Genomic DNA, 15228 nt, shown 5'->3' with positions numbered 1-15228 from the left:
ATTTAACTAGAAGTATCTCCCGATGTGTCCTCCTCTATCTGTATTTATCTAGAAGTATCTCCCGATGTGTCCTCCTCTATCTGTATTTATCTAGAAGTATCTCCTGATGTTCCCTCTTTTTTTTTTTTTTTTTCTAGTGTTTTTTTTCTAGAAGTATCTCCTCATCTGACCTCCTCCATCTCAATTTAACTAGAAGTATCTCCCGATGTGTCCTCCTCTATCTGTATTTATCTAGAAGTATCTCCCGATGTGCCCTTTCTCTGTGTTTTGAGAAGTATCTCTTGATATGCCCTCCTCTATCTGTATTTCTAATGAAGTATCTCCCAATGTATCGGGAATATACAAAACAAATTCTGGAACATTCAGAACGTTCTAGAGCTGGTCGGGAACGTTCTAGGTAATTTTGTCTCCAGACTTTAGGATCTGATTGTCCAATCTTTGTAGGGTCGGGAACAGGCTGGTGGAATAAAAACGGATGGTTCATACAGGCCATAGGATTGCATAGATGAAGCAGATTGTACAATCAGATTGTGCAGTGTGTGGCCAGCCTTGGGGGGATGGGAAATAGAAGGATCCAGGTGATGACTGATTTCATTGGCTCCCATCTGTAGCCGAATTATCCTTCTTTTTGTTTGTGTTTTTGGTTGGCCGGTCCGGTGATTCGTCAGCTCATTTTCCGCCCGCTTCAATCGCTCTTTTGTTTACTTAGAAAGTAATCTGCTTTATTTTATACCGACGTTCCGCCGTGATTTTTATCGCCAGTCCCTTTCTGTATACCGGGGGAGGGGGGGGGGGCATCGCTGTCACGGCCAGACGGACACGTAGGGCGATCACACGAAGGGGCCGCTGCCTGTATGAGGTTGGCGTAGGGCAGCTTGTTATCCTCCCCGGCACGGTGCGGGATTTGGGCCTCCGCCGTCGTATTTAACCCTCTCCGCGCTCAGGCTGCGAGCCGAGAAGTTTGAGACCTAAGCGGGCGGAAAGTTGATGCGGAAAATCCCGAATCGTTTCTATTCTGCGTCTGTCAGTTCAGCGGTCTGTGAATATTAATGCCCCTCGCAGGCGTCTGTACGGGTTATAATACGTCCAGGTGATCCAGGCGGCGAGGAACGCTCCGGATTCTTGCAGGGCATTAACATGCGGAGATGAATTTGTATTCAGAGCAGTCGGAGGATCTGGAGAATGGTAATACGGGGTAATCTGGAGAGGTGACCTCACTACATAACGGAAAGCCGTATTCCCTGCATGGAACGTCTGAGCCGAGGCGATCGCCATACTCCGCCTGGGAAGATTTTTTTTCTTTTTTTTTTTTTTCAGCTCGGCTCGCTCGGTATGGTAAACAACATAATGTGCCGTTCATTTTCTGACCATGCTTCCTTTTTCCGCTGTGCCACTCCACCCCCCCCCCCCCCTCCATCCCCTTTATGGCGGATTAGAAACTTTTGACCGCGGCCTTTTTGTATCCATTTTTATCTGTGACTAATGTTGCTGGTACAGCGGAAAAGCGCTGGCCGTCTGATCGCTCGAGTTAGAATTCATCGTATTTATTGAGCGGGATTGGTATCCTGGGTTTGCTCTGTTCTTTTTTTTTTTTTTTTTTTTTTTTAATCATAATTTAAAAAAATATATATATATATATATATATATATATATATATATCTATATCTCTCAATTATAATTATAATTACATTTTTTTTTCAAATATATATATATATATATATATATATATATATATATATATATATATATATATATATATATATATATATATATATATATATATATATATATATATAATATTTAATTACATTTTTTTTTTTTTTTTCAAATACAATTAAAAAAAAAAAAAAAATGTTATATATATATATATTGTAATAATAAAATATAGAAATTATAATCTATATTTTTTTAAAATGCATATAATATTTAAATACAATATAAAAAAAAATATATATAAATTATAATAATTTTTTTTCAAATACATATAATATTTAAATACAATATAAAAAAAAAAAAAAAATATATATATATATATATATATATATATATATATATATATATATATATATATATATATATATATATATATATATACATATATTATAATAATAAAATATAGAAATTAGAATTTTTTTAAATACAATATAAAAAAAATATATTATAATAAAATATAGAAATTATAACATTTTTTTTCAAATACATATAATATTTAAATGCAATATAAAATATATATATATATATTATAATAATAAAATATAGAAATTATAATATCATTTCTATTTCTAAAAAAAAAAAAAAATATATATATATATATATATATATATTATAATAATAATAAAATATAGAAATTAGAATTTTTTTAAATACAATATAAAAAAAATATATTATAATAAAATATAGAAATTATAATTTTTTTTTCAAATACATATAATATTTAAATGCAATATAAAAAAAAAAATATATATATATATATATATATATATTATAATAATAAAATATAGAAATTATAATATCATTTCTATTTCTAGAAAAAAAAAAAAAATATATATTATAATAATAATAATAATAAAATATAGAAATTAGAATTTTTTTAAATACAATATAAAAAAAATATATTCTAATAAAATATAGAAATTATAATTTTTTTTCAAATACATATAATATTTAAATCCACTATAAAAAAAAAATATATATATGTATGTATTATAATAAAATATAGAAATTAGAATTTTTTTTAAATACAATATAAAAAATATATATTATAATAAAATATAGAAATTATAACATTTTTTTTCAAATACATATAATATTTAAATACAATATATTTTATATAATATTATTATTCAGGATTTATATAGTGCCAACAGTTTACACAGCAGGTTACAACATGAGGACAGGCAGTACAACAGAGTTTTATACAGTAGGAATCAGAGGGCCCTGCTTGTTAGAGCTTGCAATCGAAGAGTAATAGTAATAATACTAATTAATATTCAATATTCTTATTTAAATATATAATATTAGTAATAAATATTTTTTATAATATAAATATTATATTACTGTTACACATATATAAAAAATGTAATAAAATATTTATTTATTATTATACAGGCTTGATATAGTGCCAACATTTGACGCAGCACGTTACAACATGAGTTCAAGCAGTACAACACAGTTTTTTATACTGTAGGAATCAGAGGGCCCTGCTCGTTAGAGCTTACAATCTAAAAGTAATAGTAGTAATACAAATTATTATTCAATATTCCTATTTATATATAATATTCGTAATAAAAATAATTTTTTTTATAATATAAATATTATATTACTGTTACACATATAAAAAAATGTAATAAATAAAATATATATTATTATACAGGCTTCATATAGTGCCAACATTTTACGCAGCATTTTACAACATGAGGACAGGCAGTGCAATTACAATACAGTTTAATACAGTAGGAATCAGAGGACCCTGCTCGTTAGAGCTTACAGTCTAAGAGTAATAATACAAATTTAGATGCATATAATATTAAAAAATTATATATATAATATTTTTTATTTTTTTTGAATAAAATAATTATATAAAATTTGTATAAAACACGCATTATATAATGTGTGTTTTGTACAATTTTAATAAAAAAAATATTATAAATATATATATATTTTTTCATTCTGAAAGAGAGCGCAGCTCTTACTGGTTCTAAAGGGGGGGGGGGGGGGGAACACAAGGCAAGGCACATGCTAATCTTCTTCTGCTGGTTATATTTGCTCTTCCGTGGTTCTTGCCCTATAAGATATATATATATATATATATATATATATATATATATATATATATATATATATATATATATATATATATATATATATATAATTTTATTTTATTTTTTTTATAAAATTCTTTATACATACCTTATTTTAGACTTCATTACTGGGTCTCTGTGCTTCTCTATGAAATGAAACTAATTTGCGATGCATAGCACCTTGCTCCTGCACTCAGAACCCCCCCCGGCCACTCCTTCCACGGAACGTGCACTTGGCATCCCAAATGGCTAAGGCCTTGCTGCCATATAAGACCGGGGTAGTCTGAAGGTCCTGCAAACAAAAAAATGGCGCACCGGCCTAGCGCATTATCCTCAATAAAGGCTTTATTAGTAGAAAATAAAAAAGTGACTACTCACAAATTATGGTATTAAAACAGCATATCCAATCCAAACATCAGGAGCAGCCCTCCCATTTGATAAGGAACCCACTTTCCTTATCAAATGACGGCTGACACGTTTCGAGGCTTTGCCTCTTCCTCAGAGCCCTCTCACGGGTATTACAGTGGGTATTGACACAGGCTGCTCCTGATGTTTGGATTGGATATGCTGTTTTATTGCCATTGTTTGTGAATTGTCACTTTTTTATTTTCTACTAATAAAGCCTTTATTGAGGATAATGCGCTAGGCCGGTGCACCCCTTTTTTTGTCTTTTTGTTTGCTTCTCTATGCAATGCAAGCATATCATGGCTGGTGGGAGGGGCCAGCAGGGTGCTGTACAAAGGTTACTAAAACTATTATAGCACTTTAACTCAAGAGAACTTCTTTATGATGCAAGCAGTGGGCTGGTTCTTGGGAGCAGTTAGGCAAATAACAAAATGCCTTGATGAGCAGGTATTGGGCTGGAGGTGTAGGCATTACGGATTCGGCATTCCGGAGCGGGCATTCTGAGGCACGGTGTATTCGTGTGCAGACCTCCCCAGGTAATGCCCACATGTGATGCTGAGCCTCCATAATTGAAGGAACTGAAATCCAATGAATGAAAGGTGCAAGCCAAAGACAGTTTGACTGGGGAGGAAAGATCTAGATCCATCAGGAGATACAGCTGGATCCATCAGGAGATGCAGCTGGATCCATCAGGAGATGCAGCTGGATCCATCAGGAGATGCAGCTGGATCCATCAGGAGATGCAGCTGGATCCATCAGGAGATGCAGCTGGATCCATCAGGAGATGCAGCTGGATCCATCAGGAGATGCAGCTGGATCCATCAGGAGATGCAGCTGGATCCATCAGGAGATGCAGCTGGATCCATCAGGAGATGCAGCTAGGTACATCAGGAGATGCAGCTAGATCCATAGGTACATCAGGAGATACAGGGAAAATTTGATGGGAATATTTTTGATGCATGCGTATATAAAACTTTTGTTCATGGTCTCTGAAAAATTTTTTAGTTTTAGCACAGAAAATTTTGGTAGGAATAATGTTTTATTGTTGATGACCGGCTTCCGGCCGGTGAAAATCCGGCTTAGGAGTTTCTTCACCAGAAATGTCAGCAGGGAAACTTTTCTTTTTTTTTTTTTTCTGCATTTTTTTTTTTTTATATACAATATGTTCCATTGTTGGCTTCTGCAAAAAGACTTGGGATTGTTGGCACCGTAATTTTTTATTAGGCGTAACTTTGTATTGCACATGTTATACGGTTTGTTTGTTTACTGGTGCTGAAAATTGGCCTGGTAATAATTTTAGTCCCCCAAAGTTTGGTAGGAATATTTTCTATCACTTGTGTTATACAGCGCATTTCTGAAAATTGGCTTGGGAGTTTCGGAACTGGAAATTTCGGTAGCAATTTTCCTTAAATTCCATACGTTGTACAGAGCGTTCTGTTGCTGGCGGCTGAAAATGACTTGGGGGGGGGGGGGGGGGGGGGGGAGTTTTGGTTTTGGAATTTTTGTTAGGAATAATTCGTATTGCCTTTGTCGTATAAGGCAGCCCTTTTCTTCAACCAGGGTGCCTTTCTGGGTTCATCAGGGTTGCCTTGGCAAAGCACCAAAAAATTGTTCCCAAATGTCCAAAAAAATTTGTGAGAAAATGTACAACGTCCTAGATAAAGAAACTCCTTTCTCCAAGAGAGGCGCCACATTCGGGGCAAGGCAATGCCTATGAAGAGGCAACATGGGATTTCTTGTGGTGCAGTAGAGTAGGCCAGCCTTTTTCAACCAGGGTTCCTCGGCACCCTGAGGTGCCATCTGGGTGGGTTCTTTAGAGATGTCTAAAAATGTCCCCAAAATTGTGGAGAAAGATGAGGAGAAAAATTAGGAATAGTATTCAGTACTAGTGTGCAAAGGTGGAGGAAAAAATCAACTCTAACTTTGTGTGTCCTACGTGTGTTAAATCTGATACAATCTACAATACTTCTAGTTTAGTGTTTTTATATTTTAGAATGTTGTGTCCTCCAGAATGTGCAGAATTTTTTAAAGGGTGCCTTGACTGAAAAAAGGTTAAACCTTGGTATAAGGTCCAGCTGAGGTTTCATATAAGGTTTACAGCTGTTGCAAATGAGCTTGAGAGTTTTGGCACGAAAAATTTTATCAGGAATCCTTTTTGTCACTTGTGGTTGGCTTCCATTTGATGAAAATTTGGTTTGGGAGTTTTGACGTTTGGAACCTTACAGTAGGAGTATTTTTTTTATCAAACATGGTATATGGCAGTGATGGTGAACCTTGGCATCCCAGATGTTTTGGAACTACATTTCCCATGATGCTCATGCACTCTGCAGTGTAGATCGGCATTATGGGAAATGTAGTTCCAAAACATCTGGGGGGCCAAGGTTTGCCATCGCTGGTATATGGGATGTCCGATTGCTGGCTCTTTTAAATTGACCCGGGAGTTTTCGCCCCGGGAAAATTTTGGTAGAAATAATTTTGATCTCATCTGTTTATACTGCATGTTGGCTTTCGGCTGCTGCTTTGGCACCCCTAATTATTGGTATGAAGAGCTTTTATCACATGAATTTTGGTTATCCCACCTAGACAATCAGCTATTCACATCTTTTTAAAGAGTTAATTTACTGACCCGAGGAAATACCTAAAGCTAACTTTGTTGTTCTTCAGTATTCCACTGCTTGGCATTTCTGGACCAGAATAAGAGGATATATGGCACATTGGTGTCCAGTTTATGAAAATTGCTGAAAATTGGCTTGGGAGTTTGGGCACTAGAACTATCGGTAGGAATAATTTTTTTTTATTGGATATCCAATTGATGACTTGTGCACATTTTCTTCAGTTTCTGAAAATTGCTGAAAATTGGCTTGGGGGTTTTGGAACTGGAAATATCAGTAGTTTTTACCAATCTGTTAAATGGGATAACCAATTGCTGGCTCCTCGAACTCGCCTGAGATTTCGGTAAGCATCATTTTGATCACATCTTACTGTATAGGTTGACTTTCCGATGCTAAAAATTTGGCTTGGGAGTTTTGGCATAATTGTTTGTAGGAATGCCTTTGATCACATCCAAAGGATACGTTTCACACCTTAATATGGTCATTTTACTGACCTTCAACCTCAAGGTAACCCCTAAAGCTAAAATTGTTGCTCTTCAATATTTCATTGCTTGGCATTTCGACACCAGAAAAAGATAACGGCTAAATGGCACATTGGCTTCCAGTTTATGAAAATTGTCTTGGGAGTTTGGGCACTGGAAAAATCAATGGGAATGCTATTTATTGAATATGTTATATGGGATGTCTGATTGATGGCTCCTGCAAATTGACCCAGGAGTTTTGGCACAGGAGATTTCGATAGGAATAATTTGATCAGATCTGTTACACTATATTGTTGACTTTCAGATGGGGAAATTTGGCTTTGGAGGTTTGGCATAATTGTTGGAAGAAATGCAGTATTTTTTTTATCAGGTGTTATTCGCTTATTACACCCATATTATGAGGTTTCACACCTCAACTAAGTTACTGACCTTCAACCTCAAGGTAACCCCTAAAGCCAAATGCTAACTACCAACTCCTAAAGCTCGGCATTATTTTATTACTTGGCATTTCTGACCAGAGAAAAAGAGCTATGGCACATTGGCTTCCAGTTTATGAAAATTGCGGAAAATTGGCTTGGGAGTTTTGCCATAATTGTTGGTAGGAATACCTTTGATCACTTGCTATTCTGTTATCGTACCTTAACGAGGTCAGTTACCGACTTTCCACCTCAAGTAAACTCTAAAGCCGCCTTTTTTTTAAAGCGGAGTTCCACCCAAAAGTGGAACTGAAGCATTAGGGACTGCTGACCCCCTGGCGTGTCATTTTTTTGGAGGGGGGGGGGTTACCTAGTTTTTACAGGTACCCGCTCCCACTTCTGCTCAGGCCTCAAGGGGAAGTTCTCCTCTCCCCCTCCCTCCCTACAATCTTCTGGGACACTTCAGAGGTCCCAGAAGATTGCCCTGCCATTCAGTATGTGCAGTGTGAACCCGGCTGTAAAGCCGCAAGCTATCACAGCCGGATGCCGGCGCTGTGGGGAGAAGAGGAAGAGAACCGAGGCTTCGGGTGGCCGCATTGCTGGATCCTGGGACAGGTGTGTGTGTTTATTAAAAGTCAGCAGCCACACTTTTTGTAGCTGCTGACTTTTAATAAACACAAATACGGCTGGAACTCCGCTTTTAACCTTTTCACCCTGGAGGAACCCTTAAAATTGTTTTTAGGTCTCGGAGAACCCTTGTGAACTCCGCTTTAACATTTTCACCCTGAAGGAACCCTTAAAATTGTTTTTAGGTCTCGGAGAACCCTTGTGAACTCCGCTTTAACCTTTTCACCCTGGAGGAACCCTTAAAATTGTTTTTAGGTCTCGGAGAACCCTTGTGAACTCCGCTTTAACCTTTTCCCCCTGGAGGAACCCTTAAAATAGTTTTTAGGTCTCGGAGAACCCTTGTGAACTCCGCTTTAACCTTTTCACCCTGGAGGAACCATTAAAATTGTTTTTAGGTCTCGGAGAACCCTTGTGAACTCCGCTTTAACCTTTTCACCCTGGAGGAACCCTTAAAATGGTTTTTAGGTATTGGAGAACCCTTGTAAAAACCAATTTGTTGGTTATCAGTAGGAAATTATGATCCTTTTATTGGTGGCAAGTGGGAAGAATGTCCCCTTTTGCAGAGGTGACAACCAGAATGCCACCATTAGACAGCTTTGGATTCATGCAGCTGGCTCTACCAAGTAGCGTTAACCCCAGGACTATGCAGGCACCATCGAATGGGAGGTCAATCAGCCACAGCTCAAGGAACCCCTAGCAACCTTTGAGGAACCCTTGAAGTTCCATGGAACCAATGCAGGGACAAGGTCACCCAGCGCCCAGGACAAAGATGCCAAACTGCGCCTCCCCCTTGCCTTAGGGTTGGCAGTGATGTTGCAGTCACTGTCAGCCTTATAACGGAAGCAACTGGCACAGGGCGCCCCCATCGCTGCAATATACCATTGTGCCCAGGGCAGCCACCCCTTGTCCTGGCCCTGCATGGAACGGTGGTTGAAAATGGCTGCTCTAAAGCTAACTTTGTTGCTCTTGAGTATTTCATTGCTTGGCATTGCTTTTTGGAATTTCTGGCCAGACTTTAATCAGATTAACAGTCCTATTTGCATGTCAAGGATGACCGAACAATTGTACATAACGCACATGTGCCTTTCCTCTACATGGAAGAATTTTAAAATCTATCCACACCATTGTGTGCACACGCGTGTGTATGGTATTCAATTCTGTGGTTTCAGCAGAGAAGTTTGTTACCTCCTTATGAAACCACCTTTCGTATTGAAAGACGCAGTTGACCGTTGGCGGTCACTGTCTCCCTTCTTCTTCATAACAGGTCTTCTATTTAAAATGCATTTGACCCTGTCCGGGAAGGGTTTGCTGGCTGCTTCGTAATTGCGGGGCTGGCTTTGTGTTCTCTGCAGCTCAGAGTCTGCAGGCAATAAATTCAGCGTGTTTACGGAACGCAGCACTGTCACTGTGTACTGACAACGGCGGTGGCGGAAGACACCGTCATTGTCTGTCCGTAAAGTCTTCCCAGGCCTATTGTCCTTGCAGATGGATGCAAATGCAAGACATCTATTGTCTATGGGGCCTTGAGAGAAACTGCATGCTAACCCTATTCAGGAAATGCTATTTTCCTGGCCTTCATGCCGAGGCTTAGGTTCTATGACACGTAGCAAGCTGTTGAGCTGGTGGGTTCCAACTCCCAACGGCTTCGTATTTCCAGGTTGGTGCCTAGGCTGTTGGATCACCCCTTCCTTGGCAAGCGAGGATGATCTAAAAATGTTCCTGGCAATATAAAAGATACAAATTGGATCTTTTTGTGTGGCCAGAGCATTGCTTTGTTTGCATTCCTCTGATCCCGGTTGGGTAGGACATTAATTTTTTTGTTTTTTTCATGAAGAACGCTCCGATTTTTGTCCACTCTTTTCCCATCATGGCCTTTAAAAAGGTTACTTTGTCTCACAATGTCTACTCGTCCTTCCTCTAATATTCTGGAACCAAGATTAAAATAAAAGCCATTTGTTCTCAGCACAGGAAGCGTGCGCCGTCCTCGCCTCTTACGGGGAAAAAAATCCCCGAGGTTTTTTTTTTTTTTTGTGAACTTTATTTTTATAACGTTCATTTTTCCAGTTTGGGAGAAGGTTACATTGTCCCAGCAAGCCTCGTATTGTAAGAAAAGACATACAGGTCATCCAACGGACTCCGCAGAAAGACATGTGCCTAAATAGTACGACCCTGTGACCTCTGGGCTTTATCCAGGAGGCACAATGCTGGCTCTCATGTTCGGAGTGCAGAATGATGGAAGCTCGGGGAATAAATAAGATGACTTTTATTATGCGTCGTGTAGAACTTTTCTTGGATTCTAAGGAAAGCAGTGACCACCGGTGAGATACAGACCTCCCTTGTGCCCCTCAGGGGAAAATAACCCCCCAAATCATTGATGTCAGTGGGATAGTGCCCTTTAGAGGAGAATGCCCCCCAAGTCATTTAAACCATTGGTGTTCATTGAATAGTGGCTCCCAGGAAATGCTAATCTCCCCAAATCATTAGTGTCATTGGGAAATTGACCCCCAGGAAAAACTATCTCCCCAGTAGTAGTGGTCCTCAGGAGAGGTCTCCACAATTCATTAGTAGTGGTCCACAGGAGAGGTCTCCACAATTCATTAATAGGTGGTCCTCCAAGAGAGTATATCTCCCCATTTTTCCCTAGTTGGTGGTCCTCAGGAGAAGTCTCTACAATTCATTAGTAGGTGGTCCTCAGGAGAGATCTCCTGATTTCCCTACTAGGTGGTCCTCAGAGATCTCCCCAGTTCATTAATAGTGGTCCTCAGGAGAGGTCTCTACAATTCATTAGTAGGTGGTCTTTAGGAGAGATCTCCTGATTTCCCTAGTAGGTGGTCCTCAGATCTCCCCAGTTCATTAGTAGTGGTCCTCAGGAGAGGTCTCCACAATTCATTAATAGGTGGTCCTCAGGAGAGGTCTCCACAATTCATTAATAGGTGGTCCTCAGGAGAGGTCTCCACAATTCATTAATAGGTGGTCCTCAGGAGAGGTCGCCACAATTCATTAATAGGTGGTCCTCAGGAGAGGTCTCCACAATTCATTAATAGGTGGTCCTCAGGAGAGGTCTCCACAATTCATTAGTAGTGGTCCTCAGGAGAGGTCTCCCCAATTCATTAGTAGTGGTCCTCAGGAGAGGTCTCCCCAATTCATTAGTAGTGGTCCTCAGGAGAGGTCTTCCCAATTCATTAGTAGTGGTCCTCAGGAGAGGTCTCCCCAATTCATTAGTAGGTGGTCCTCCAAGAGAGTAGATCTCCCAATTTCCCTAGTAGGTAGTCCTCAGGAGAGCTCTCCAAAGTTCCTTAGTACGTGGTCCTCAAGAGAGTAGATCTCCCCAATTTATTAGTAAGTGGTCCTCAGGAGAGATCTCCCCATTTCCCTAGTAGGTGGTCCTCAGGAGAGATTTCCCCAAATCATTAGTAAGTGGTCCTCAATAAAGATCTCCCCAGTTCATTGGTAGGCGTGGTCCTCAGGAGAGAAGATCTCTCCATTTCCTTAGTATGTGGTCCTCAGGAGAGCAGATCTCCCCAAATCATTGGGTATCAGTGGGAAAGTGGCCCCAATGGGAGAATGGCAATTGGTGTCAGCGGTGGTACCCAGCTTCCCTTGGGACAGGAGTCGTCCATATTGCTAACAGATGAAGAAGACTGTAACTCCGCCAATGCTATTTCTAATTAAGTAGTTTTGTGCCCAAACGCAGTAGCGCCCTAATGATTTCAGATCTGTCGGGTGCAGATCCATCCTCCCATTAAATAATTTTAGCCAGGATACTTTCATTTCATAAAAAGTGTCATGGGGTCCACTAGTCTTTGGGCCAGTCTGAGCCTGGTGTGGCAGGGGTCCAGCAGGATCGTTAACCATGGTCCAGTGGTTGAGAAGCACTGCTGTGGGAGATATCTGCCCAATTTGTCCAGGAGCTATGCTGATTGGACCTTCAGAAAAAAAGTCACCATTTTGCGCACATTTGCAAAAACGCCAAATGTGAATGCAGCCTTACGCAACGCACAGATTGCTTGAATCTGTGCGCTGCAGTGCAGGGCATGCTGGCTGTGTATGTGACCTAACCTGTATTAGACTAGATTTAGGCGTACGGCTAAATAGCCACGCCTTTGAAAAGTGATCCTCAGGTGGTGAGTTGATATGATGCCTCTTTGACCACCTGTTTTAACCCCATAAAATGCCACACCATTGTGCCGCAATTCCGAATGGAGTATTTGCAGCACATCCCTATTCACTTGAATGGGTCCGGTTCGGTAGCGGCACTGCTCACCAAATGCAATTGAGGGGATAATTTATGTGGCAGGCACAAAGCATTGCAACCGCGGCATGTGAACGCCTCCATTCGTTGCCTTTGCAGCTTGAAGGGCGGGCTGTAAAAATGCGTCTCAAAGATTTTTTTATATATTTTATTCGTTCTATAAATTTTTTATTTTATATTTAGTTTGATCTTTATTTTTTATTTTTTTGCACAGGCACGCTTGCTTCTTGAGCTGCCGCTGAACTCCTAAAAAAAAAAAAAAAAACTTCACCACCCCCCCCCCCTCCTACCCATCTGCTGTTTGAAAGGCTCTCGCAGATCCGCCCGCGCTGATTGCCCCGAGGCCAGTCGCCTGGTATGTCGCATCAAGGTGATTTACCTCCCTAATTTTCCGATCTTTCCCGTGCCGCTGTCGCCAGCCGAAGACCAGGCGCTGCGTTTCAGCACGTCACCGGCGACTCGTCTCCGCACGCAGCTGCATTCGGGTGACATTGACGTTTCCTGAGTGACAACAGTAATGCGCTCTTGTCATTGACTGCGGGCAGATGGAGGTGTCAGGAGGTGACTGGGATGACTGCTGCCACATCGCTTACCAGAGGCCCGCGTGTTCTGGCTATTGATCCGTGTTGGAGATAAAGATGAGTTCTCTATAGACTAATGACGGAGTTGTAGCGCCGAGCCACGGCCATTACCGGCTCTTAAAGGAAGACCTTTTTTTTATTTTTTCCTCCTGTTAGGCCACTAGAAAAAGGCAAACTATCAATATTTTAGAAAAGTACTATGTGCTGCACAGGACTTCCTCCGCCCCGACTGAGCCAAATCCTCCTTCATTTAACTCTCACGCGCTCCACCTTCCCAGGCACTGCAGCTCAGTGGGAGGGTCTCAATAGAGGCAGTGCTACCAATCCAGAAAGCAGTGGGCGGGACTAGGTGTGGCCAGGTGCCGATCAACAAGCTGCATACAACCCATAAAGCCACACCCCCTTTAACCTCTCCTCCTTCACTAGTGCAAGCAGGTACAGACTACATGAGAGTGGCAACTTGGCTCTGAATTTGGGAGCAGTGCAGCAGCAACTTGGCTCTGAATTTGGGAGCAGTGCAACAGCAACTTGGCTCTGAATTTGGGAGCAGTGCAGCAGCAACTTGGCTCTGAATTTGGGAGCAGTGCAGCAGCAACTTGGCTCTGAATTTGGGAGCAGTGCAGCAGCAACTTGGCTCTGAATTTGGAAGCAGTGCAGCAGCAACTTGGCTCTGAATTTGGGAGCAGTGAAGCAGCAGCAACTTGGCTCTGAATTTGGGAGCAGTGCAGCAGCAGCAACTTGGCTCTGAATTTGGGAGCAGTGCAGCAGCAGCAACTTGGCTCTGAATTTGGGAGCAGTGCAGCAGCAGCAACTTGGCTCTGAATTTGGGAGCAGTGCAGCAGCAGCAACTTGGCTCTGAATTTGGGAGCAGTGCAGCAGCAACAACTTGGCTCTGAATTTGGGAGCAGTGCAGCAGCGTTGTCACTCTGTCACAGGAAGGTGCATTAGGTGGATCAACAGTTATTTTAAGGACTTTTTAAGGGGCGACTAAGGCTAGTTTCACATTTGTGTGTTGCAAAAACGTACACAAAATTGTGCGCTTTCCCATAACACAGAAACGCGTTGCCCCTTTGGAGGTGACCGGCAATTTCATTAATTCTTAACCAGCTGCAGACCACACTATATAGCCAAATGTCAGCTGCAGCGAGGTCGTTCAGTTCTGGGAGGGCATCAATGGGTGTCTCTCCAGAACCCCGCCTCCTGCGGCGCTCTGTGACCGCTGTGTCTTTCAAGCACAGCTGATCACAGATCGGGGTGAAGGGCTAATCATAGCAGCCCTTTACCATGTGATCAGCTGTATCCAATCACAGCTGATCGCATGTAAACAGACTTGCCGGTTATCGGCTTTCCTTTCCTCACGTGCTGTGTCGGTGAGAGGAAAGGCGAGCCGTTAACCAGCGCGGCTGTTAGGACTGCGTTCACATTGATAGACAGTGTCGCCCCATCAGCGCTCATCAGTGCCGCCTCATTAGCTCACATCAGTTGAGAAGAAAAATTACTTGTTTGCAAAATTTTATAGCCGAAACTAAGAAAACCTTCTTTTTTCGTTTGTTTAGCAAAAAATAAAAACCCCAGAGGGGATTACATCCCACCAAAAGAAAGCTCTAATTGTGCGAAAAAAATGTAATTATTTTGGGTACAGTGTTGCATAACGCGAGGAACCACCTGCTTTGAGTGGGAACCTATCCCTAGAGAAAACTGTAGGGGGTCTATTTAAATAAAAAAAATACTAAATTGTATAGCTTTTCGCCCATTGAATCTCTATGGACATGCGCTCTATGCGAATTGGGGTGAAAACAAACGTTCTCTAGGCTATATTCACTTCTGAACGAATGTTCTTTTTATATTAGGCGGTTGTAAAATACCACATTATGGCCTCTAGATGGAGCCAAGGAGCGATGGGAAAGAGATCCAATGTATCAACTGTAGAGAACACTAGAGGGAATGAGCAAAAAAATGTTACATATGGGTAACAATTGGATAGATTTGGTCCATTTTTTTAATTTAAAGCTGATCTCCGGGGTTGGTAAATTTTTGTCTAAACCTTTCCATC

The 15228-nt window shown here is 40.7% G+C and overlaps 1 protein-coding gene across 1 annotated transcript in view; it reads left to right on the top strand.

Annotated features, from left to right (window-relative positions):
* Window positions 1–4923: 4923 nt before the first annotated feature.
* Window positions 4924–15228, top strand: part of LOC309559750 (BCL-6 corepressor-like protein 1) — a gene marked incomplete at its 5' end in the record, with an annotated part of 105176 nt that continues 94871 nt past the window's right edge. The window contains one exon of the mRNA XM_082263188.1: window positions 4924–5087. Coding sequence (XP_082119314.1) covers window positions 4924–5087 — 164 coding nt within the window. The remainder of the gene's footprint in view (window positions 5088–15228) is intronic.

This window comes from Pelophylax lessonae (genome assembly GCF_965119305.1).
Source record: "Pelophylax lessonae genome assembly, chromosome: 7".
NCBI lineage: Eukaryota > Metazoa > Chordata > Amphibia > Anura > Ranidae > Pelophylax > Pelophylax lessonae.
The sequence above is the reverse complement of the archived record's forward strand: the minus strand, read 5'-3'. Positions and strand labels throughout refer to the sequence as shown.